We start from the raw sequence: 26,762 nt of genomic DNA, 5'->3' as shown, positions 1-26,762 counted from the left end.
CATGGGATGCCTAACACAGGTTGGTGACACCCTGTGGTCATGCCAGTGTGAAATATTCTAGTGAAAAAAGAAATTTTTCTGCCTTTCTGTGAACCTCACTTGCCTTTAATGCTCTGGTACCAGAATGGGCAATTGCAAGGAAGCAGACCTGTTCTGTGACCAGGTTGGGCTTGCTCTCAGGCTACCAAATGACTCCTGGTGACTAATTAGATGTGATAGAAGTAAGCTGCTAGTGCTTGGTTGAGGAGGACAGGGGGCAGGTAATACTGTGGCATGCTCACAGGTGACTGAGGAAGTTTAGGTACCTATCAGCTGCTTTGAGATGATGGGTGTCTCAAAGTGCCCTGAAGCTCCTTCAGAGCTTCATGTCACCAGGAACCAGCTCCTGCCAGCTGCAGAGGATGGTGCTCAGCCCTGCTGCATGCCTGGCTGGCCACATGCTGAAGCTGGAGAGCTTGGAGGGTACTGATGGTGGGCATGAAGCCAAGTGGCTGAGATCTCCTGTTCAGCTGTCAAAAGAAGGCAGGCACTTTACTTTCTCCCGGTGGTGAACCTGTCAGATGCAGCAGCATCAGGTCTGTTTCTTGAGCTTCTCAACCACCCTGACTCAGAAGATTTGCCTAGATGTCAAAACATGTGCTGAGGAAAGTCTCAACAATACATTTGATGCAGTGTTTCTTTTGGATAGAGTCTTTTAAAAGAAGCAGAATATGAATTCACATCAAGGTTGCCAAGACATCCAACAGCTTCTGAATTCTTTGTATGTTAGTGCAATGGTTATTATGGCTTATTTTAAAATATACAATTAAATATAAACTGAATTTCCTAATCCAGTTTATATTGGTTATAACATAAGAATAAACGTCTGGCTTCATCCTCTGGCTCCACTCATCATTATCTGTATGACATTTTTGTCATCGTGTTGTGCAGTGGAATTATGGGTTTTAACAGAGGGTGCAAAAAAGGGGAAAGAGTGAAACAGCCGCACTTCTTACACCATCATAGCTGACAACAGCTCAGTGTTCATATCCTCTGAAATCACGGTGCTTCCCATGATTTGGGAAAGGGTCCCATTTCCCCAGCATGTCTCCCACAGCTGCAGCTGTCCCCAGCTCTGGGCCATGCTCCATGTTTTCCACAGTGGGGACTTATGGTCCTGCATTGGTGCATCCCCAGGATGCATCATCTCATGGGCTGCACTGGAGCCCACCTCAAGACCTGGTACAGCCCAAAGTCATTCTCATTGTGTCTATTCTTTGGCCACTCTGCTGAAAGAGGAGAATAAGTGTTTAATAAGGGAGAATTGATTAAAAATTGGTACAAGTCTGAAAAAAGCTATAGTACTGCTGCTGAGTCTCTCATAAGTAACTACAGCTCAAAGTAGCATTACTTCCAGGAAAGTGAGAAGGGCCATTGCCTGGTTGAGTTCCAAGGATGTACTGGACACACACTAAAAGCTGTTTTCCTTGCAGTGTAAACTTAACTTGAAGCCACAATATCTTGGTAGCTTATCTTAAAGTTTACAGCTCATGTCCATCTTTTTCTGAGCAGTGCTATCATGAAGTGTCTCCATTTTAAACAGAGTAGATGAAGCCTCTGCAAGTGCCCCTTATTGTAAAGCCATATTCTGTGGCTTGCCTGATTAATTTTTAATTAATTTTAACATAATAAGTTAAATTTAACTCACCTTAAAAATAGTCCTTACCACTGTGCCACTGGGTGCTTGGCTTTTTATCATACTCCTCCATTGTAATATGCCAATTCCCGATCTTACATACTTTAACAAAAAAAAGAAGAAAAGAGAGAAAGTTAATAGGGTAAAATCATTGTGGTTTAATTGTGTGATTAGAATATTACTCATAAGGAATTTGATACCTTTTCCTAGAAAAAATGTTTTTAATTATTTAATTGCCTTTAATTTGGTTCCCTAATTATATTAGGTGTATATTATTAACTTTTCCCTGGCACACACTTTTATAAATGAAAGGTGAGCTTTTTATTCAGTTGTAGCACTTCTGTGGTTTCCATTACTTTCCATACTTAGTAAGAAAATTCAAAGCCCCTGTTTTATTTCTGGCCATCTGTAATTATCGTAAACTGCCTACAGGTACAGCCAAATGTAGCTCTGTATGGAAATAATGCACATATATGTATGTAGAGATAATTAGATTATACCAAGGTTGTGATTCCCTGCAGGAGAAACCAGAGTCTGAATCAGCTGTAGTCCTTGCCAAGGCAGAACATGATCCCTCATTGCAGGTGTTTAGCATCTCTCTGTTGCTCCACTATGCAGCGCTACCAGTGCTGCACAAATCCACAGTGACATCTAGGTTGCTTTTGGAGTTTGTCCACACCTTTTCTACGCAATGGCTTGTTGCAGCTGGTTAAACAACACTCTTTAATCCCTAGCTTTATTTTGAAATTCTTGTCAACGCCTGATATAAATCAGTTTTCTCATCCTTAAAAGTATAACAGAAACAAACAGCAGCGAGTGATGAATCACATGTGCTGCAGTGGAGTGCTATTCAGTTCACATAGCTTAAACTAAAATTAGGATCAAAGCAGTTTAATACTGGTATGAATTTAATCAGTAGTCAATGAACTGCTCATTTGGGATCAGTACCAGTAATGCCACAGATAAATTACATCCCTGAACACTGAATTAATGTTAATAAGCACTTACAGAAAACAGCTTTAACTAATCCCCAAAAGTTATAGACTCTCTTCCACAAGTACACTCACATGCTCTGCCAGCACACATGGATTACGGTCTCCCCACTTTCCCCATCTGAAGTGCACCCATATCCTGCAGGAGGTGTGGGTGCTCTCACCTCCTGGGACCCAGTGCTGCTCCCTGCAGCTGGTGAGGCAGCACCCATGAACTCAGGTGCTGCCCATGAGCTGTGGGTCTTTGCCTGCGGCAGCCTGCCTGAAAGCAGGCAGCTCCTGGCCTCTGACTAGGAAGCTGCTGTCTGGTGATGATGATTTTCTTCATTATTAAGGTGAGTGGTTAGAGATGACGGGCTTTGTGCATTTTCACATGAGCAGTGTTGGGAAGCACACGCTGATTTTATGTGGTTTTTACACCTGCACACCACCAATGATTCACTCATAGTTCTGACTTGAAAGATGGTGTCCCAGACCATTTGCCAAGGTTAGGCCATGCCATCACCATCTGTTCCTAGATCTCACTTTGTTATCCTCAGAAATCTTCTGCTGCATTGGCAAGGCATAGAAGCACACCCTCCACCTTTGTATACAGAAAGGCTGCTAAATGCAGTTCAAGTGTGATGAGATTGCTTTTTGCTCTTGAGAGTTTGGAGTTTTTCTATAAACAAGAATCTGAATTCTCTTCAAGGAACAAATATCTGTTCAGAGAAAGGCTTGCAAGCCTGCTGCAATGTACTTGCTGGCTGCAGACAGATGAAGCTTTGTTGTGTTACAAGGCAATTTGCCTAAGGGGCAGGATCTGCCAGCTGTAGTCACAGCTAAAATAACTTATTCTGCCTGAATTGTTCTCCAGATATGGCTTTACTTGCATGAAACTCATTATAGTCAGTAAAGAAGACTCAGTAGCATCACTGGTGAGTGCTGTAGATATAGAGGGTAATGAAGAGAAGTGACTGCTTCACTGAGATGTGCAGGAGCCATGGCTCAGTCCCAAATCAGGTATCCCACCTGTGTTTTGAAGCAAGGAAGAACTGGATGCCTAATGGTCAGCCCTCGTGGCTGGAGGCATTGTGGCCTCTCTGAAGCCTTTTCTTGTTGTGGTGTTCAAATGGTTTCTGGTGGTTTATAACATAGCAGATTACTTGGGAATGTATTATTGCCTTACAGAGCTTATGAAATAGAAATTGCTAAATCAACAGAGGCCATTCAACATAAAAGCCTTGCGAGTCAAATATCACTTCAGCAGCATGTGGTTTTGTCGCACCATTTCAGTAAACTCAAAGCTTTGTAAGGGCTTTCCTTAAAAAGGTGGGATGGTGAAGGGTTTGTTCAATAAGAGGTGATGCTCTGTGTGAGCTGTACAGTCTGTCCTTGTGCTCTGCTCTTCAGCCCTTGTGAACTGACACCTTTCTGAAAGGTATGTGCCAGGTATACTTTTGTGCCAGGATTTGATGAGTTACATCACAGTCTGACTCCGCAGCGGCAGAATTCAAGTACTGCAAAAGTCACATGAGAAGCAGGTTGGTGGAGAGTTTGTTTTCCATCACCAGGTTGATGTACAGACATCCCATTTTGACAGGTAGTGAAAAAAAGACCCATTTCGTGTGTTATGGAGATGATCCTAGGGAGGATTTTAATTCCTGAGATTCAAATGGAAGGACTTCAGTGCCCTTGTATAGGGATACCTCTGTAGACATAAGCAGCCACATGCACTCATGTCATTGAAAATGTTCTACTTCAGTGCTTTTACCACCTCTGTTTCCTTCCTTGTATCATGTCAGAACAGCCAGTCTAAACTGAACAAGAGGGGTGTCTTGTGATAGACACAAACTACAGGGTGATCTGGAATTGGCAACAGATTTTGCTGTCTCCCAGACTGGATAATATATTAAATAGTGAAAACTTTAACATTTTTTACTAGTTTTTGAATCACCCTCAGGGCTGCAGAAGTATTTTTCTGAATTGTGTGTAATACCAGTAGTATCAGTGCCTTGCATACGGTTCATGTGTTCTGTAAATGGAATTAAAATGATGGAGCAAGTAAATGCATAACTGGATTATAGGAGATTAGTGGCCCAGTGTTTGTAATCTCATCTCACTTCTTACTTAAGCGTCTCTCATCATGACACTTTTGCAGTGTCATGTTCCTATACATGGTTCATGCTATAAATAGTCATGAATACAGCATGAGTGGAGTGTAACTTAGTATGATGAAATGAGGGCAATACTTTCCAGACAATTACTGATGTCATAAAAGTCTCTTTGCCACAAATAGAAGAGAGGAGAGTGAACTAACCTGGCAGTGTTTCAGTTTTGGTGTGTAGTGAGGGGAGTTGTGATCCTGTGAGATGCTGGCTGCTCTGAACTTACAGTAGCCTCTGGTACTCTGCACATCCTAGGAACTACTTGGCATCCAGGTACTACAGCATCAGCCTCTTTGCTTGTAAATTCAGTGAGCTGGAAAATGTGAAGTCACTATGTGCTTCTAAATGTTTCCTAATAAAAATTCTTCTTGCCTTCTCATTAAAAGCTTTTAAATGTGACTTTGTGATTTCTCTTTATTGGCTATGTTCCATATTTCCAAATTATACTGAAGAATGCTAGGAATACTTTTTTTTTTTTTTTTTTTTTTTTTTTTTTTTTTTTTGCAGTAGTGTTCTGCTTGAAGTCTTGTGCAATTAGGAGGGAGATGATGAAGTAAGTCATTACTATAATTTCTCCACCTGCAGCCTCAGTACCTAGTGGAACTATAGCAGAGTGTTAAAAGTCTTTTTTAGAACCAGAGCCTCATTACATCTACTTTAATTTACATCACACATCCTGTAAACACAATGTTGTCATCACTTCTTGAAAATAATGGTAGTACAGCAGTTGGACAGTGCTTTTCTCTCTCTGAAATATTATAACTTTCCCCTGTGCTTTGTGTCCACCAGCTTCACTTCTGAAGCAGGTCTTGTAAGGATAAGCATCAGTTCCACTGGAGGTGGTCCAAGGGTGGATTCACTAGGATTTCAGTACCAGTTTACTAGTTCTGGTAGTCATTGTCTCCAAGCCTAGCATACTGCATCCCACCAAGAAATCTGTAGCCTCAACTCTATCAAAAGGAGAGGACATGCTAATTTTTCTTCAGCAAGGAGGAAGACTGGCAGTGGAGTGTGCTGTTCAGGAGTCTCAGAACTGAGGCCAGTGAATGCTAAGTCTCAAACTCACGTTGTAAGTTACAAGGATCTTTGGTATATTCACTGTATTGTGAGGGGAAAAAAATCTTGAGGAATTTCACTGAAGTTCAGGACATTTATCAGAGTCCACATGGGTGAGGTTTAATATGCTCCTGTGGATCATGTGCACTGCAGTGAACTTTATCCTCTTTCCTCTCAAAATGGAGAATGGTCTGTATTTTATGAACAGAGTAAAAAAATCTGCAAAAGTGTGTACTGTAACAAGGGCATTGCTTCTCAGCCCCAAATGTGCATCCATGCCAACGATGAAAATAAGCATCAGTTACTCCTTTATTTTTCACCTCCCTGAGAAATTATTTCAGTAAGACTTTTACTTCCCTGGTTTAGAAAGACCAGGATGGCTAACAAATCATGGCTGGTTGATGATAAAGGATGGGAAAGCTCTTGGGTCATCCTGTGTAAACAACATCTTAAAGCACAATTTTCTTCATAGATTAATTCCTCTATTGTTGTGTTTTGGATTTTTAAAATTTTGCTGCTTCCTAGTAAGCTCTAGATGCTAGAAGCTCTCCTAACCCACTCAGCCTATGCCTTCATCTACTTGTGTACTGTGTCAAAATTTTTGACCCTCAACTACTATGTTGTCTCTTAGTCAAACTTGGCTACTGCTCCTTCTTAGGTGGCTCTGCAAGTACAGTAACCTTTCCATCACCTCCCTCCTCTAACTGCATACATTGGAGATCATGGTACATACTAGCATATCCTTTTTGATCTTCAGCTGCACAGGTCAAGATCACTTAACTTTTTCACCCAGAGTTTGGGAATTAGAACATTTATTATAACATTTTCATAGGGGTTTGATTTGCTTTAATTAAGCAGGTTTTGTTATTCTGTGCAAGTCCTCAAAAAGAGGAGCATTTTTAAGTTCAATTGAATTGGTAAACACAGAATAATTATATTTAGAAGGGAGTCATGTATGCCTCCCTGTCACGTGTATATACATATTCATTAGACCCCCCTGGCAGGTTCCCATTTTCCTTGGACTTTGTGAAGATAAGGGCCTTTCTCTTCATCTTCCTCTTACTTTGTCAAGATGTCTAATATTTCTTGATTCCAAATGCTGCTTTTGCTGCTGTCCTGTATTTAAGTTTACTGCCTGAGATCCTGCCATAAGCTGGTGATAATAAATCTGAGGACAAATGTAAAATTCCATGTAGAGCTAGTGATGATGTTTTAAATAATTAGCTTAGGTTAACATGAAACAGACGGAAAGATTTAGATAGTGCCAGAGTTCTTGCTTCAAATGATACCTTAGCAATTGTGTAGACATAAACATCACATTTTGGTTTTTTTGCACATTGATTTTGAGGTAATGAAATCAAAGTGACATTGAGAGAGTCAGTGAATAATTTTGTTTATCTCATTTCGGTAAATTGAAATCACAATGAATTGAAATAGAATTATTATAGTCAGTTCATATTTTCTGCACAATAAAGCAGTTGTTTATTGTGGTGTTCAGTAGACTGGGAAGTTATTGAAGTTGCCATAAATACTGAGTGCTGAATTCTTGATTTACTTGTGTGTATGTATATCTGATACTCCTCAAATGTCAGAGTACCATATGCTCTTGCATATAAATAGCGATCTGCAATTTATGCAGCACAAGTCACAGACACAGCAATTGGGACCTCAGACAGCAGGGCTGGGTTTCAGAGGGCGGCTAATGCCCTCTCAATGCTTTTGCAGTCGTAAGTACCATCTGTTTTGACACAGTCTGGGACTGCTTCACACTGGTGGTCAGGAATCCAAGTAACTTAGTGCAGTTGGGCTTGAGCCAGTTGCATTTTTCTAGTAGAAGAAAGCTGCCAATGGCCATGTCTCTTTCCCAGCTTAACTCCCAAATTTCCCATAAACAAAATTTTAATCCTTGCGGTTCTGAGTAAGCACTCGTGCTTGCTCAGTGCGTTGTTGTGTGTGTGTTGTGTGTGTTTGTAACAAGAGGGGACTGCTCACTGTCACTCGAGGGCTCTCATAACGTGACGTGTTTATTATGAAAAAGCCTCGGTTTATGTATCTTTGTTAAAGAGATGCTGTTGAAGGATAAGTTAGCCTGAGCTGGTGTCGTGGGTTTCTGCTTTGGAGGCCTATATTTCTTTGCTTTCATCCTCTCCAGAGTGTTCCTCTCACCCAGGTCCCAAAGGTGATTTGTTGGAGAATTGGTTTTGGCCAGCTCTTTGCTGAATGCATTTCTTTGTCTGTACATGTAGTGGCAACACTGTGGGTTTGTAAGAAATGCAAAAATGTGGATTAAGTGAAGTTTTCTAGCATTCCTTCAAAAAGCCCTGGAGACCAGCTTTGTTTTTCTCAGTTTGGCCATGTGTCAGAAGGGAGGAGGGATGCAACCCTAGAGACAAGGTGTTTGCCCTCAAAACATGAGAGTGTTTGCCAGGATACTAGCAGGTGCTTTTGAAGGAATCTCATTCCTGGACAAGAAAATAAACTTTGAAAACTGAAGTGTAAATGGATCTGAGCTGATCAGGAGCAGGTGTTTCAGGTCAGCCTTTAGTTACACTTTGCACAGTTTCACTGAATTTCTGTAATTCGTGGGCATCCTACAGGTGGATGCAGGCAGGGCTCCTAGTCTGCAAAAGCATTAGTCTGGGAATAAACACATCTCCTTGCTAAAGTCAGGAAAACTGTTAGTGCCTCAGTGTAATTCTCCTAGGGGACTGAAAAGAACTCACCAAACTCACCCTGGAGTGAGCAGTAACATGGTAACTGAGTAAGCAGTTTTTTTAGATGAAGGTTATGTTTTCTTGTCTGTTGGCAGCATTTTTTGTTGCTCTTTCATTATCACTCACTTACTGGTAGTTTTGCTGGTAGAGGGATGTGTCTACTGCTCTGACGCGTGACTCATCAGCTGGGACACCAAGCAGGCACCTGCAGGTATCTCATGGACAATCCGTAACAAGCTGGGTTGAACCAAACTGAGTTGGGATTGGCTTTACCAATTGAGTTTTGAGTTAGTTTTCTTAATCTAGAGGCCTCTTCTTGTGCTGTGTACAACTCTGTCCCATAATTTGCAGGTTTATCTTTTCCAAATTATCAGCAAAGACTGTTTTCAAAGCCTGAATTTATTTTAGGAAGCATATTTGTACTATTCTAAATTACATTGATTTAATGCATCATTAGCATCTGGAGAGAGACTATTTACAAGAGTGTGTAGAGGCAGGACAAGGGGAAATGGCTTCAAAGTGAAGAAAGAGTAGGTTTAGATTGCATATACAAAAGAAATTCTTTACTGTCAGAGTAGTGAGGCAATGGAACAGGTTGCCCAGAGAAGTTGTAGATGTCCCATCCCTGAATACGTTCAAAGACAGGTTGGATGGAGCTCTGAGCAACCTATTCTAATAGAAATTGTCCCTCCCACAGCTGGAGGATTTGCTCTAGATTATCTTTTAATCAACTTCTGATTCTGTAATCTAAACTTGATGATAGGAGAGAAGCACAATTTTATGGCTTTAAATCTCTCAATACTGTTTATTCTTCTGTTTAGCATACTGCTTACCATTTGTTTCTCCAGTTTTGAAGGTCAAATCCTGGATCCCCTGTTAATTTGAAAAGCAGTAATTTCTGAGTGCTGCATGCTTTTAAAATGCCAACAGTTGATTACGAGACAATGTTCTTTTACACAAATAATTTGTTTATGGTGAATATGCTGGAAACAGCCGTTCTTGGGGGAATTATTTGTCTACTGCAGCATTTGCTACCAACTGGATCCAAGTCCTCTTGATTACACAACAAAGTGATTATATTGTCAGCTTTTCCCAGAGGTAAACATGCCTCTGCTTTGTATATTATTTTCCTCTTGGAGTCACGCACATCTACCAGAACTATATTTCAGAGTTCTGTAGGTCCCCATGGTTTTTATCCATGTGAACTAGGGATTTGGAAAATATTTCTCTTCCATAAATATATTCCTGCAACTTGTCTTGAAGTTTTGTAATAATGTAAACTGAGACATATTTTATTCCAAATTCTCCCATTTTTGGAAGGTAAAATAGTAAGACAGCTACAGTTTTCTGGAGCAGCTGATTGGATTTCTGCATTTTGAAGTTGGGAGCCATTAAGCAGTTGTTCCAGTTTTCTGTATAAATTGCAAAGATACATTTGCATCAGCACAAACTGAGTGTTTATCATTCAAAGATAGCGTAGGATCTGTTTGTCCCATATCAGTATTATTCTAAGTGACTGATTCTGGCCCTGTGTGTGTAGCTTGAGAGCCACTATCAAGCACTGTGCACTCATCATCTCCACATTTATTTGGTGTTAAATGAAAAATAAAGAACAGTGGATTTAAAAAGTGGAACACAGTAATGTAGATGTTGTCTAGTCAGGTGTAAAAAATTTTTACCTGACAAACTTTTGACCTTGGAGCATGTTAGAGTAACTCAGCAAAAAGGCAGGTTATAGTTGTAAGCCTGTTTCACTGAAACAAGTCGTTCTCTGGATAAATTGGGAAGGTTTTTTGTATTCACCAGAATGGGGTTTCTGGGTTAATTAAGGCTGTCAAACTTACCAGGAGATGAGAGAGAGATGATGGCAGGGTTTTTAGTAAGATTTGAAATTAAGCAAACTTGCTATCTTTTTGTTGTCTTATTTAAACCTTTATATTGAAGTATGTTGAAGGTGCTTATTTATAAGCATCTTGTAAAATTATTATTTTTGTTTTAACTACATTTGGTTTGCACATTGCAGAGCAATGCATTGAACAGCATGGATCCTCATAGGTGTGATAATCCTGAAAATGGGGGCTGATGAAATGCAGTGTGTCTGGTCCATTGATAATCCAGCCTTGAAAATCCAGCAAGGCACAGGATGCCTCTCCTCAGAGCGGTATGGAACAGGATGGGAGATGATAACTCATGGTTTAGAGGAGGTAGACAGGGGCTTCTTCTGATCAGTGAGTTTATCTGCATTAGCATTTTTGTTTAAGTCCAAAGCTTGCTTTTGAAATGCCTCTTCTTCTTACTCTGTTTTAGTAACCACCACGAGGTATATGAACCCAGTTACACTCAGGCAAAACTAAAGCAAAAAAATATGTTCTGGCAGTACACCTAGAGCACCACAGGCAACCCCTATTGAGCATTCAGGGTTGGGGATTAAATTAAATATTGGCAAAAAAAATAACACCTACTTCCCAGGCCTGTGGATGTTGGGCTTTCAACAATGTTAGTTTTGCTCCACAGAACTCTTTCTGGGCAGTACTCCTTGTTAATGTAAACTAGCTCAGCTGGAGGAGCTCCCTGGCATACCATAAAGAGTTGGGAGAGCATCTGACTGAAGGATTTAAGCAGAGCTTTTACTTAAGCATGTGTGGAATTCATTTTGGGATACATATTTACAGAACATGGAAAAAATGCACTTTCCATTCCATCTCTATGTAATTCCCCACAATGCTGCGCTCTGAAACCCTTTTCTCAGAGCTGATGTGCTAGTATCATCAGTGGTTCTGAAGCCTAAATTATGATGCTTTGACTTCCTAAACTAATAGTGAATTACTTTCTTACTTTTCCTCCCCCTCAGTCTTTGTATTTTTTGCTTCGTTCGAAAATATGGGAATAAAATGAATTCCTGCCAAGTGGCAGGGGACAAAGTCAGTAGGGGGGAAATTAGTTCCAGTTTTCCACAAATACATTGTAAGGAAGAATTATTTGCTTAATAAAACTATAGTGATTACTTCACTTGTAATGCTCTTTGACTTTAAGCATCTATATTGTAGTATGCCAGGAATGCAAGATCAGGTCTCCAAATGTGTGTAGAAGAGTTTATAGTCTAAAGAAAACTGGAGCTCAACATCACAGGGAAGCTACACCAGTGTAATCCAAGATGTAAAGTGTCACACAGAAACTACTATGAAACGGCTACAGATTTGAGTTAACATATCCCTCTTCCACAATGCCTCTAGTCTTATACAATAGGTACAGTTTCTTATTACATTCTAAAGGAGGTTTTTAAAAACCATAAAAGGTTATTTCAAGTTCTGTGGAACTGTTCCTTCCAAGACCATGTGGATGTGATTACTCTGTGAGCTCCAAGGTTACTTGTTCTTACACTGACAAATCGAGCTCTGCTGCAGGTCTTTGCTCTTACAATGAGAATTGCATGACTGACAAGATATCACAGGATAAAAAAATTAGTTTTTACCTTTGCCAAAGTGGTATTGTACCTTTGACCTCAGTTTTCCATGTAATTTTCTGTTTTGGCAAAAAAATATTGTCTGGTGAGAGGGAAGCAGTAGCTGTAAACCATCTCAGGTTTATTTGGACTTTTGCATGTGTGTATTGGAAACAAACTGGTGAAATACGGAGTAAAAAAAAACATGATAAGATAAGGTGGGCACTGAATGGGAATAACACTCTTTGTCAGCTGTGATGATGTTTCAGGAAGAACCCTTTAGAAATTACAGAATGTGCTGATTTGGAAGGGACCATTGAGTCCAACTCTTGAGTGAATGGCCCATAGAGGGATTAAACCCACAACCTTGGTGTTACCAGCACCATGCTCTGACCAACTGAGCTGGTCTCATCTGCAATGGCTTACAATATTTGTGAGCAGGTTGCCAGACTTTCCATTTCTCTCTAGGAACCTTCTTTTTCAATTGAACTGAGACACAAAATTACCAATATCTAGAGAAATGGGTTAAAATTTATGGCCCTAGAGCTGCAAAGTATTTGGAAAACTGAAAACTAACACACTCTGAGAAGGTTGCTCAGTGCTCAAAATACTCATGAAGAAGTAGATTAAGAAGAAAACATAGTATACTCCAAGGAGACAGGTGTAGGGAAGATGAATGGATTCTATTAACACAGGAGAGGAAAATAAATATCTAGGTACTGTATAGCACATGGGAATCACAGCAATATCTTGAGTCACATAGTAAAAATATATCAGCCTTTTGGGACTGTTGAAATCTGGAAGGTTGGAAATGTGGTTTCCATGGAATATGGATGCAAAGGACTGCACTTTCACCACTGCTGGTGAGGTTGGGTGGTGCATGGTGCTTAGTCCGGAGCGTTGCGCTTTAAGAGAAAAAGACACAGATAGGAGAAAATGTAATGGAAAAGATAGAGGAAACTGGGAATATTAGTAACATGATTAATAAAAAGAAAGACAAATGCATGTAAGAAATCCTTACAGGGAGTGTGAAGACCTCTCATTCTTCACAAGCACAAGCACAAGGAGAGGGGCAAGAAACAGCTTCTTATATGAGCCAATTTAGAGGAAAAACTTAGAAACTTGATACAGTAACAACACTGGAACAGGCACCTCAGTGAGCTGAGTAATAGCTGCCCCTAGCAATTAAAAACAGGGCAAACATGCGCAGAGATCGTTTAGGTGTACTTAGTGCTCTTGGAGAGAGATGAGAGAGCTCATCCAACTCATTCTGTATGTTCTTCTTTGTAAAAGGCTGGAAAATCACGTGGCTATCTCCACTGGGCAACCTTTTCCTTCTGGCATTCTTGACTGCTGCAGCCCCACACAAGTTTGCATGTGAGTTTTGTTCCAGCTGCCTCTTTGCTATCTCAGAGTCTCCAGTTCCTCCCAGCCTCCTGGGATTGGGAGGAACTGAGGTCAGTAGGGTAGCTTATCCTGAGAAAAATGCCTGAGGATGTTTGCGATGTGGAAGATGCTCTTTATTTTTTTGTAGGTAGCACTTTTTCTGGAACTTTGTCCATACCTGGGGCCTTGGAAAGAAAGTGGCTGTGTTGTAGCCTGCTGTCCTAGCTAACTCCTTTTCCTACTCTAATCCAAGGGCACACAGCCATATTTGAAATCTGTCAGTCAAATTCACAAGTCTCTCCTTGAATCAGCCCACACTGTGTCCCCTGTAGAAGCCTCTGTTTCCCTTTGCACTGTTGATTGTAGCTGCTACAACCATTAAGTTCCCATTTCCCCAGTCTCTGTAAAAGGAGTACTTACTTGTCATGTCTGAGGTTGACGGTATTGTGGTAAAAATGTGAAGTCTATACCCACATTGCACTTAATAAACTACATAATATCTACACAACACTTATTGAAGAGATGCTAAGTCAGTGTGGTTTTGGCATGCTGTGTAAATGCTTCTTGTGCACATTACTCTGCAGCTAATGTTTACAAAAATGACAATTACTTTTTATTTTTCTCAGCTATACTGACTTTTTCAGAGCTTGAACACAGTTTTGTTTATTTCTTGTCTTAGTTTTGCTAAAAACTACAGTGGTGACAGGATATCAACACAGAGGACCTTCTTCAGTTGTCAGATAAGAATCTCAAGTTTGACTGATATTTGCAAAATTTTCATTTTCATTTTGTTAGGTTGAAGAACACAGTATAGTATTTATTTCAAAAAAGACTCATTCACAATACCATAGTGGAAGGTGTGAATGAATGGAGTCATGCCTTAAGTGTGGAAAATGGTTCAATCTTAAAATATCCATGCTGGGATCTGGACATCGAGTGTCCTGTGTTAGTGTGTGTTGCTGGAGTAATGGAAATACAACGCTGTTTTCTCTCTCTGGTTCTGAAATCAGACTGCATATTATTGTCTATGCCAGAAGGGATGGAGGTTAGATCTTGGCTTAATTCTTATATATTTAAAGGTTTTTTGTTCCCATATATGTCTATTAATTGGGAAACAAACTGGGGAGAAAAAATCCTTTGAAATAAACCAGATTCCTAGTGGAATAAGAAAACTCGCTATCGTGCATTTTCTCTCTCTGTGTCAGCTTTTATGGTTTTTCTTTCTGGAATGCATCTTTTGAGATTTCTTTAAAGATTGTTAAGAAATTTTGTCTTACATCAACAAACAACTTTCAGAGCTTGATCAAAGATTTAATAAAAGGTATCTTTCACAGAAGATTGGAGGCAAAGGGGCAAAAGAGGTGGGGAGGGAAGTGCAAGACTGCTTTCTAATTTGCTTTTACTTTCTCAGATCACCAAAATTAAAGTCACATTTCAGGCTTGTAAACAATTGAGTTTACAAGAGAAATGCTTGTATAGGGCATGTGTGTGTATTGAGAACTGTAATCAGCAGCTTCATTTGTACTTGCAGGGTTGTGTTTATTAATGTTACACGGTCATTAATTTGCTCTTTCTCAGACTGCCCCGGCCTGTTGGCTAGCACTCAGTAAATGGTGAAGAACAAAATTCTAAGGGAACTCCTAGAGGTTGAGATAGTGCTACAGGAAGCCCCTCCCAACAACATTAGAAAAGTCTGGAAAATGTACAGTAGACCAAGTGTTTTGCTGAAGTTTTAAATGCTAGCAAAAAGCTTTCCAAGTTTTTCCTGGCAGTAAGGCTCCTGGACTCACCTGCTATTTTTTTTTTTATTTTTCATTTCCCCTTAGGGGTGTACAGTGAACAGTAAGCAGGAATACCTCTGTGTGGAGTTCAGCTGAGCTACCAGCAAAATTCCTGTCTGAGAGCATATTGCATTATGGGCTCAGCAGAGCAGGAATGTGCTTGCAACTCCCTTTTTTAAACACAGTGACAACACTACAGTCTTTTTCCACAGTGCTTTGTGGTGGGGAGACAGGGTGCGTGTGTATGTGTCTGTCTGGAAGTCCATGCCCCAAGGATGGAGGGAGCAAGTTTTACATGATGCACCTTCAGGACTGAAGGGACAGGAAATGCAGGATGCACATCTGGAACTGCTATACTAATGAGAGAATTAAGAGAGCACAAAGCACGGAGCATACACATAAAACAGAAGGTCAGGCCTTTTTTAGCTCAAAGTCTAAGTTAAAAAACATATATTAGTAATTCATTACACACCCAGAATGTCTAAGGTATTGATTATTCACAGTACCCAGGAGCGATGAAGGAATGCCACTTCTGGTCCAAAAGCAGTGGAGATTAGCCGTATTAGCTTGGAGCATTGCTCACCAGGGGAAGGGGGGGAGAATCATGGAGTATGAAAAGCTTTTTTATGCTTAAGTAGAAATGGAAGCTAATGAAGGCTGTAGAACTAACGACCCTACAGAAATTTTAAGGTGTTTTTAGCGATAACTGACTAAAAATGTACGTTTTCCAAATATGCTTTGTCTTACAGAAGATACTCATTCCCAGAGGACTAAAAATTGTTTAAAGCAGATGTAAATAATTTGAACTTTTTGCTTTTGATTTTAGTTCTATTTTGTGGAACAGAAACAAGTGTTTCTTCTGTGGTTTTTTATTTATATAGTTCTGTTTTCCTTTTCGTTCTGGTTTGTGTAAAACAAGCAACCAACAGTCAACCAAGGCAAAGGCCCATAGCAAATGAAAAAGTAAAATGAGAGGAATTGACAATATCAAATACATGTAATAGTAGAAGATACAAACAGCACTTGGAAAAAAGTGTACATTCTTTTATAGTAGAAACATTCTTATATTCAAATCTCAAAAAAGGAGCAAAAAGTAAAGGCTTTGCCACATATTCTACACATGTTTAGCTTCAGGCACTGTCACTGGTTTTGGTGATAATGGGAGGGAGGTCAAACATATGGTAAATCCTTGCAAAAATTAATCTCAGAGACTGTTGCCTAAGAGGCCTGTGGAGTCAGTGCTTGTCTGCAGGAGCCTGGCTGCTGCTGGTTGGATTTTTCTCTCCAGCTGTAAATCTCATTTTTTAAAATACCAGCATATACCAGATGCTTACCAAATAACACTCTTCGATGCAATTATTTGCAAAAGCTGCCAGGGGGGTATTAGGAGGTCTCAGAGGGAGCAGGGTGTCTGCAAAACCCACTCAGCATGAAGATACTGTTCTTGCTCATAAATACACAAATCCCTGTGTTAGGACCACATAGCCATAGCACGGACCCAGAAGCCTTGGAGAAAATGTTCTTTCCTTTCATTTACTGAAACAATGAATTCTAAGTAAAACGAGATGCAGAAGAGGAAGAGGGAAGGAGCTGGGTAGTATAGGTTTTTCCTCCATGGTGTGAGAAGATGATTTTGATCTCTCTGAAACTCAACCAGGTGATCTTGAGCAAGCCATTGGACTTTGTGTCTTGGATTCCTCAGCTAAATGTTTCTGCCACTTTCCCTTGCAGACACACTGTGGAAATACAGGCCTGTGGTTGCTGTTGTTGTAGGTAGTGAGATCAGAGCAGGCCTGTGCTGGGCTAAGTGAAAGCTTGACAGGGAAGTTTATGTGTAACAATCAAATTCACCAAAAATGTACTTAATTTAAAAACTCTGCCCAAATCCAGGTGTGGATATGTTTGTTGAATGCATTTCTGGCTACATCTTGCTTAGCCCTTATCTGTGCTGTCACAGTCACACAGCTGCAGAGTCAGTTTTACTTTAGGGGCTGCCTTTGTACACTTCCCTGAAAGGCCTGAGCATTGATGCGGCAGCAGATGTGATGTGGAGAAAAGCTTGGTCCTCTAAAAACATTGTCTGTCTGTAAAATTGTTATTCTGCTGGTCACTAAATTGTGGTTACGGTATTCATTTCTGGGTGGTGCTTTCCTTTAGAAAGAGTTGCTGTTAAGATCAGTACCAAGGTGGAGGGAGTGTGCTCAGCAGCAGCATGCATCTCTCATACACTGCTTGTATCTTGTGTAGCATACTTCTAAAATATCCTCAGAGTCTCTAAATGTATTGCCCATGGCATTTGCTTGACCATCAAAGTTATATCTTAGCTGTCTTCCAGTCTTTTACTTGGTTTGCATAGAGAAACTGGGAGGAGGAGTGGAAAATACTTACAGGCAGTGTTAGCACACAGAAAAAAACAGTTGAAATAACCTTACAGCAAAGGTAACGTTTCTTAGTAGCAAAAAAATCTCAATTTTTGTGCCTGATTTTGGCAACTAAAATGAACTAAAGAAGGTTAAAAAGTAGCAAATCATTTTGAGGAGTTGACTGCTTCCAGTGTGACAAATAGCCCTAGCAATAAGTGTTTAAATATTGTATAACAATTCTCCAAAACGTTTCCAGGCATCCTGTTTCTTCATCAGTTACTTTTCTGAGCTTTTTTTTTTTTTCCCCGACTGAAGTTTGCTTTAGTCCATTGGAAAGGAGTGTTTTCTGTGTGCACATGAAGGACTAGTCACTGGGCTCTTGGATGAAGTGTTTAATTAAGAGTATAAAGAATCAAAATTCTTGAATTTTAAAAATTCCTTCCACTGCTGTCTCCTCTTCAGGACTCAAAACTGCATCATTTCCTTTGCTCACATGGCTTTTGAAATACGTTTTCTCACTCTGACTGTTAGAAGTGACTGCTTAACCCCCAACAAACCCCAAAGTCCATCGTACTCCATTAGCAAATGGGCCAGCAGGGTGCTGTGCTGTGCAGAGAGCTCTGTGTCTGTCCAGTGCTCACTGAAATTATGTGTTCTGTCTTCCAGATTCTGACCTGAGCATGCGAACGCTCAGCACACCCAGTCCAGCATTAATATTTCCACCGAATTCCCCTGGGTTCCAAAATGGCAGAGGTTCGTCGACGTCCTCATCCTCAGTCACTGGGGAAACGGTTGCCATGGTCCATTCGCCGCCTCCCACCCGTCTCACCCATCCTCTCATCCGGCTGGCATCCAAGCACCAGAAGGAGCAGGCCAACATAGACCGGCTGCCCGACCACGCCATGATCCAGATCTTCTCCTTCCTGCCCACCAACCAGCTGTGCCGCTGTGCCCGCGTGTGCCGCCGCTGGTACAACCTGGCCTGGGACCCGCGGCTTTGGAGGACAATTCGCCTGACTGGCGAGACAATCAACGTAGACAGGGCTCTCAAAGTGCTGACCCGGAGGCTTTGTCAGGATACTCCCAACGTATGTCTCATGTTGGAGACGGTAATTGTTAGTGGCTGCAGGCGGCTCACAGACAGAGGACTCTACACCATTGCCCAGTGCTGTCCAGAACTGCGGAGGCTGGAGGTGTCTGGCTGTTACAACATCTCCAATGAGGCAGTCTTTGATGTCGTGTCACTGTGCCCAAACCTGGAACACCTGGATGTGTCAGGTAACAGGGAATGTTCCAATACAGGTGCTTTTGATGTTTGTCAAACTCCAAAACTGCGTGCTTATCCTTTCTGTGTTGTCTTTCAAAGTAGGAATACTTGTCTCCTAACAGAGCACCTGTGAGACAGGCACCACTAAAATCTCAGTGCCCCTACTGCCAGCAACACCTCTGGAGTGGCCAGGCCTCTTCCGAAGGAAGTGAGCTAGCATTTGAATGGCCTGTTCAAATGGCACAAGGAGTTATTACAGATTTTGGCACAAAGCACCCATAGAAGGGCCCACACTGCAGTCAGTGCTACGTCATGTGGTGAAACCTAGTTACTTCAGCAAAATTTGCTTTATGTTTTTCACACACATATATATATAGATTATATATAGATAATAAATACATCTGTAATCAGGTAAGTGACTTGAGGAGGAGCTCAGAATAAGTGCTAGGCTTTTTTCCTGAGTATTAATATCTGTTGTCATCCCTAGTTAAACTTCAAGGTCCCCTTGTTTCCATTGCTATTTTAACAAGACTTAGCCCGCTTGAACTTTTCTTCTCTTTTCTTCCCTTTTTTTTTTTTAAGCTGCCATTGCAGCTGTCTAGATCAGCAGAAATGTTTAGACAATTTTCTTCAAGCCTGCTCTGGGGAAACAAGATGTTTTTTCCCAAGGTCAGCTGCACAGAATTTCCTCTCTGCAAATAGGTTGGCACTTAATGGAAAGGATGCAGCCAAGCAGAGCACTGAAGTAAATTTGCTGCTCAACATTTACATTGTGATCTCATCTGTTATCAGTCTAATGCCATCATAAATCAGCCAAACCAGATTTGCCATTGCAGAGGTACCAGTGGCAACAAGAAGGATGAAGACAGGGAATTAAACAACAGGGGATAGAAAGTGAAGCTATCGAGTCATTGGTACCAGATGCTTTTTCCAAAGCTACCTATCTGGTGTACACTGATTTGCATTCTTTTCTCTGCCTTTTTATTTTTTTTAAGCTGATTTACCCAACTCTCTCACCCCATTCCTAGGATGGCAGAATGTCATAGAAAGCATCAAAACAAATATTGATAAATCAGAATTATACCCTTTTTGTGATTGCTTTCTGAAACCACAAGGCAATAAGGAATGTATGCAACTCACAGGAGTCTATTCACAGTGACCTTGTGTATGAATTACTTGTTTTTGGTATGCACTGACATTAGTTCTGGATTGCTAATCACACATTCAGGTTGAAGCATCTCTAGTGCCAGGAAAAAATGTTTGTACCTGTGTGATTTAGACCTAGAGCTTTGAAGCTCACAGCCTGAGTGTATCTGGGGGCTTGTAGGTGGTTGAAAATGCTTTGGTCCACAGCTCTTATTTATGGATGTGCTATAGAACAAAGGTGACTTTTTCAAAGGCAGGGAAAAGGAAAAGATGATACCAGGCCTTGACATAGGTTCTTTTGCGGTCTGTCTTCAGTTTTGGTTTTCCCAACCATCTTGCTCTCAGACCCAGAAGGTAGAATCTGTCCCTAAGAGCCCATCAGTTTGGTATAAAGTGTGCAGGGGTCAAATAAAATTTGTGTCTTCCTTCAATTTTGTCTCATCAATGAGATAGGAAGGTAATTCTAACTTCTTTTTTCTGAAGTTGTTCTTTCTATTTGGAGCATGTGAGGGGGAAATCCTGCTTTTGAACATGCTCAGAAGTCAGGATGTTGGGGTTTGGATATAGCTTTTGCTGGATGTACCATATGAATTGAGGATAATCAGTCTCCAAGCTCTTGTTTTGAGTCCACTTTTTTCATTCTGATGTGGGTAATTGTGGAGGATGTTTTGGAAGGAGGATTCCATTTTCCCATTCTTCTCTCTGTAGTTACAAGGACAAGGCTTGCACCTACATGCTCAAGGAATTCTCAGCACTGAAGTGTTTCACTGGTTTGGCTCCATACTGAGCAAGAGGACGTGGGGGTGTGTGTTGGAGAGTGATGCTAGTTGCTAGTTCATTAAATCCCAGTTCACAGTTGTACATCTAGTTGAATCCTTTTCCCTTACTGGCCACTTGGCAGCAAAAACTTACCAAAATCTTTAATGTCAAAAACAGATGTTTGTATTAACTTTAGGAGCTTTCCACAATGTAAGTTCTATCACTGTCAGCATCCGCTTTGTGGACAGGTCTGAGATATTGCTAGAAGTCGGTTGAGCTTTGACTGCAAGTTATTATCTAACACTCTAGCCAATATGTTTTTCGGTCTGTTTGGATGTTTCTCCTCCCTTTTAGGAATCAGTTATACTTTATGGAAAATCCTGTCACAAGAGCTTTATTTCTACACTTTGTATTATTTAGGACAGAAAAATTGTTGCAGACCCAGGAACCTGTCATTTTGCCCAAAAATCAGTCAGTTCTGTATCAGCAAAGACTCATTTTTCTGGTGAAACTGTTTTGAATATCCTTCCCATGAAATGTTTTACAGTGTAGCCAAAGTAACTAGACATGGCAGTGCTGAGCTTGACAAAACCGTGATGGCACAGCTTATGTATGTGACTCCAGCCCTGCTGAGAGACTTCTGACTTGTTCACTTTCTAATTATGGTCATTAAGCCTTCTTGGACTCTCAGCAGACAGAATGTTCTCCTTGGCCTCATGGATGCATCATTCTTATTATGCTGGATTTATATTTGAATTCTGGTCAGAATATAAAATATCCAGACTGACTTCTTAATCCAGAAACCTCCTCAGCCAAATGCAACAGCAGCAGCTACATCAGGTGCAGCAGAACTCTGCCTAGGTGCCAGCTTCTTCTGTGAAACTCCTTTCATGCATTTTGTGTCACCTACTTCAAAGAATATACTAGAGGTGAATTTTTTACACCATTAGTATTTTTCTGCTTCCCTTAAAAAAAATCCTTTGTGTTGCTGAGTGTATATATAGTATTTACCTGAAGGCAAACGTATTTCCAGAGATTGCTCCAGAGCATAGACGGATCTGAAACAGCCTAAAGAGAAAATAGAGTTCAGTTTTAAGATATTTGTTGAACAGATTTTTTTACTTCCGCAAGGTCTTTCTTCTGCATGATCTGTGGGCAGTTTGCCCATTTAATTGTGTGAGGCCTAAGGTAAACTTTGCATCTGTTCAACTAAATTTGAAATCCAAGTTAAAGATACAGCATAAATTTAAATGATGAATATAGAAATCTAGTTGCAGGTGGCAAAGTGTTTCAAGTCCATATCCCACATTTCTTACAGCATTTGTGTGAGTCCACATGGCTATCTCAAGTGATATTTTTCCTTTTTGCTTTTAAGAACTGAATCATATTCATACCTTCCACTAAGCCTCTGAATGACAACCTCTAATAGCAAGTGGTATAGCTTTGGTCATGTAAGTTTTTGAGGCAGTCTCCATACATCATCATGCTCTTTAATTCCACACTACAGTATTTTGCAGAGTTTCTGATGCATGGAGCTCTAAGGTCATCGCTTTTTATGAGTCACTTCATACTGTTTGGCCAGCATTCCAGCAATAGAGAAAAGGTCTTTAAATTTCTACCTGGGGGCATCTCTTTGAGCATAACCTGCAGAAATTCTCTGAGTAGCCATTTATGGCTAAAACTGTTGGGCCTTAATCACTAATGGGTAGACTCTCATTTCTTGCAGCTGTTTCTAGCTATGCTAATCCAAAATGCCCAGCTGAACTTGGCACAGTTTAAGAATTTCCCTAAGAAGCCTAAGACAGCCAGTTTGCAGTGCAGCAGAAACCACACTTTCCAAAAAAAGCTTTCACTCTCCACTATGCAATGAGTTGAGGTTAAAAATGGGGAAAGTCTGTGTGTATTTTCCCTTTAATCTATTTCTTTGTCTTTCCTTGCAAGGTCTGGTGTTTCTTCTCCAGTCTAGTTACCTTCATTCATGGCCAGACTTTCTCATTGGACACAATCCTTTTCTTTGTGTGTCCATGTCCTCGCATGCCCTTATTAGTCTGTTGGCTCCTACCAGTTCTCTCCGTTCTCCTTAGGTTATCCAAATCTCCACCCTTCTGCAAGCACACAGTTGGGCCATATTTTTGCATCCTTCCCGCATTGCAGGCTTGGGGCTGGATTCACATCTGTTCTCCAAATGCTTGGGGCAGAGGAGGAGGGGAAAGGGAGCAGGGTTGTGTTTTCTATAATAAGTTTGGATGGTGAAAGAGCCTCTGATGTTGGTTTGCAAATTCAGCCAGTCAGCAACGAGACTGATCAAAAAACTGCATTGGTTGTCCTTTTCTCTAACTGTCACTGGGTTTATATTGCAGTAACAGATCATAGACAGGAGCACCATTTTACATGTGGGATACGGACAAAATCAGTCCGTTCCTTTCCAGGGCTCACAATCTCAAAGTAACCTCACTGACTCCAGCGGAGTTTATTGTTTCCTCTGGTGTGGACACTCGGCCCAGCAAATCAGAGCAGTCGGTCAGGGTGATTCCACTCTTGCAACCTGAGGATGGATATCTTCATCATGTCCAGCACACCACTCCATACCCGCCTTTCTGATCCTGCTGTGTGCTTTGTTTTTACTGCTCACTTAAACTCACTGTGTTTTTCCACTTAGGCTGCTCCAAAGTAACGTGCATCAGTCTGACTCGCGAAGCCTCCATCAAGCTGTCTCCCTTGCACGGGAAGCAAATCTCCATCCGCTACTTGGACATGACAGACTGCTTCGTCCTGGAGGATGAAGGACTGCACACCATTGCTGCCCACTGCACTCAGCTGACCCACCTGTACCTGCGCCGCTGCGTCCGCATCACCGACGAGGGTCTGCGCTACCTGATGATTTACTGCACATCCATCAAGGAACTGAGCGTGAGCGACTGCCGCTTCGTCAGCGACTTCGGCATGCGGGAGATCGCCAAGCTGGAGTCGCGTCTCCGATACCTGAGCATCGCTCACTGCGGCCGCATCACGGATGTGGGCATCCGATACATAGCCAAGTACTGCAGCAAGCTGCGCTACCTCAACGCGCGGGGCTGCGAGGGCATCACGGACCACGGCGTGGAGTACCTCGCCAAAAATTGCACAAAACTCAAATCGCTAGACATCGGCAAGTGCCCTCTGGTCTCAGACACCGGCCTGGAGTTTCTAGCCCTCAACTGCTTCAACCTAAAGCGCCTGAGCCTGAAATCCTGCGAGAGCATCACTGGGCAGGGCCTGCAGATTGTAGCTGCCAACTGTTTTGACCTGCAGATGTTGAACGTGCAGGACTGTGAAGTGTCTGTGGATGCTCTGCGATTCGTTAAACGACATTGCAAGCGCTGTATTATAGAGCACACCAACCCTGCTTTCTTCTGAAGGGACACCCCACACGTGTCATTGCAATGCAGTATTAAAAACACTGATGTATAAACACACGCTCCCATATTCAGTAATGCTGTCTTTTCTGTCGCTCACGGGAGTCAGTTTTTCTTGTACCTTATGGGTGAGGGGTTTTCTAGAAGACTATTCTGTTTTCTTTTTGTATGATCACTTTTTAAGGTGCCGTGGGTCTCTGTGGAGAGGCTGCCTTAATGCAAAAGCAATGAGTGCTCAGCATCCCCAGTGGGGTGTCATTTCCATAAGAGCCATGATCTTGTCCCGGGCTACAGTAGCTGCCTCCAAAGGAAATAGCACATAATCCCTCCTTTGGAAATGCTACTAAGCTGTGTCAAATACATCTGAAGTCTAGCTGTGCTCATGAGGCTGACTATGCAATATTGTGTCTGTGTTCCCCAACTTTTTCCAATATGGCTGATAGTCATCCATTGTAATCGCTCAGGAAATACTGGGTAATGTTCTTAAACATACTCATTTGAAGCAGAGTAAACCTGCTGGCCATTGCTGAGCACTTCTGCGGAGTGAATCTGGAGATTGTGCCCATGCATGGATTCTCTTGGGAAGCTCCCCTCCAGGTCACTCGTGCATCATCGCTACTTGCCTTCATTTCTAAATTTGTCCTCTCCAGCATGTGTAGTACCATCCTCTGGTAGTAGATAGGGACTTCTGGCTCTGATAAGCAGTGATGTATTCACCTGAGTGAAGGAGAACAAATGAGGTATCGGTGGCCTGGAAAAAGAAAAAGCCAGCAAACCAGCCTGAGAAGCTGCTGTAATTCTGCAACGAGCTGAGATAGTACTGTAGGACAGCAGAGAGGCTCTGAGGCATTGTGGAGCAGCTTGCATGGGGCAGTCCCAATTGCTGTGCTGCTGGGCTGTCACCAGGAAGTCTGGCTTTGTCCCTTTGCTGTACCTTTTCAGCAGTTGTGGCAACACTGCAGTGGGTGTTCCCTGACCAAACCAGGGACTTGCGTTTAGGTCAAGTTAGTACGTGCCTTAATACACTTGGAAACCTGACCTTTTTCTGTGGCCTTCAAGTTCAAAGGATAGATGGCTGATCTCAAGACTTCAAAGACATTAGCCTGGTGTTAGATAACATCCCTGGGGACTTGGAAGATTATTCACATTAGATTTAGATTCTTTGAGACTTTGGCTCTGTGTGTTCCCTTAGGCTGGAGAAACAGCTGCATTTTCAACAAAGAATTAAACAGCAGAGTTGCGCTATGACACTGGGAGCTACTAGTACTCTCATGGTCACTCTTGCTCTTGCATGAGCAGGAGTGTTTTGGAAGTCCCCCATCTCATTGGCTTCTTCCCCAGAGCATGTGGTTGATTCATGGTTACTTTCTTCACAGTTTTCTGGCAGCTGTTCCTCTGCATTTTCACATATAATGCTCAGATCTGAAAGCCAGACACGTGAAGGGTGATGATATTTTCAGGCAGGCCCCCTGTGCCTGACTGACAGGTGAATTCATATGCTCAGCTCAAACACTGTGTCTCATAAGAAGGGAAGTGCTGTGTCTGGCTTTCATAAGCAGTAGTTCCATCATCTCCAGACAACACTAATAAACTCAGTGCTATGGAGTGAAAATCAATATGCCCAAGAAAAACACATAGCTGCTGAGGAAATAATTATAACAATGCTCTCTCAAATTTAAAAAAAAAAAAAAAAAAAAAGGGCAATGGTTTGGACATGTCCCTGGAGAGGGAACTTGTCCTACTGCTGCAAAAAATTCCTGTAACTTATGTATGTTCCTCCAATTTTGGATTTTTTAATATACAGGATGGCACCAGCTCTGAATTATAAATTAAGTTGTACTAAGGCAAAGAGGGCCATGGAAAATGAATTTTTCATTGCTACTGCTACTGGTCAGTGACTAATATGAGGTGATCCCATCTCTTGGACAGTTAATTTCATTTTTCCATATTTCTAAAATAAGAGGTTCTTCTCTAGCAAGTAATACAGTATATTTTATCTGAGCCAGCTATACTCTCTGTTTATCCTTTATCTGAAAATGGCCTCAAGGAATTTAAATGTTGAGCCCTGAGGATGGTGGGATTTTGAGCCATTTGCACTCATGAAATATAAGGCCTCACTAGTAACATTTAATTGTTTATTAAAAAAAAAAGAAGCTACTTTTCTGGCTATGTTGAATTGAGTGAATAGTGCTACGTGGTTTTTAAAGTTTCTAATGTTTAAATTTGGCCTGTACTGTACAAATCTCACTATAAAGCCTTAATTTGCTACCAAGAAATAAAGCAATATATTGGTTACTGATGAGCATGCAGCGTCATTTGCACTAAGTGATTAACTGCTAGTGAAAAAATAAATTAAATACTCATAAAACTCAAAAAGTAGGTGAGTGATTGAGCATATCAACCCATCAGGTAGGTAAATGACTATTAAAAGAGGAAAAATTATTATGGATTATGACCTTGTCTATCTCTCTCTTTAAAATTTGATTTTCCTCATGTGGTTCTTCTTGACCCTGAAACATAATCAGAAACTGGAAGTATAAGTAAAAGAAAAAACCAGAACATTAAAAAAATGTATAAAAATTTCAGGAGGGCCTCTGCATTGGTTTAAAGGCATGTTAACATATTTGATGAGAAAAGTA

General features: G+C 41.2%; 1 protein-coding gene across 4 annotated transcripts in view; it reads left to right on the top strand.

Annotated features, from left to right (window-relative positions):
* Nucleotides 1-26,418, top strand: part of FBXL7 (F-box and leucine rich repeat protein 7) — a 169,874-nt gene extending 143,456 nt beyond the window's left edge. For 3 of the 4 annotated variants that reach the window (XM_038163112.1, XM_038163130.1, XM_038163142.1), the window contains exons 3-4: nucleotides 18,223-18,834; nucleotides 23,388-26,418. In XM_038163112.1, the coding sequence (XP_038019040.1) occupies nucleotides 18,223-18,834; nucleotides 23,388-24,124 (1,349 nt within the window). In that variant the 3' untranslated portion in view covers nucleotides 24,125-26,418. Of the gene's footprint in view, nucleotides 1-10,536; nucleotides 13,404-18,222; nucleotides 18,835-23,387 lie in introns of those variants that run through there. The other variant, XM_038163122.1, reaches the window with a different exon arrangement.
* Nucleotides 26,419-26,762: the final 344 nt, after the last annotated feature.

The sequence above is a fragment of the Motacilla alba genome, chromosome 2 (genome assembly GCF_015832195.1).
Source record: "Motacilla alba alba isolate MOTALB_02 chromosome 2, Motacilla_alba_V1.0_pri, whole genome shotgun sequence".
Classification (NCBI taxonomy): domain Eukaryota; kingdom Metazoa; phylum Chordata; class Aves; order Passeriformes; family Motacillidae; genus Motacilla; species Motacilla alba.
The sequence above is the reverse complement of the archived record's forward strand: the minus strand, read 5'-3'. Positions and strand labels throughout refer to the sequence as shown.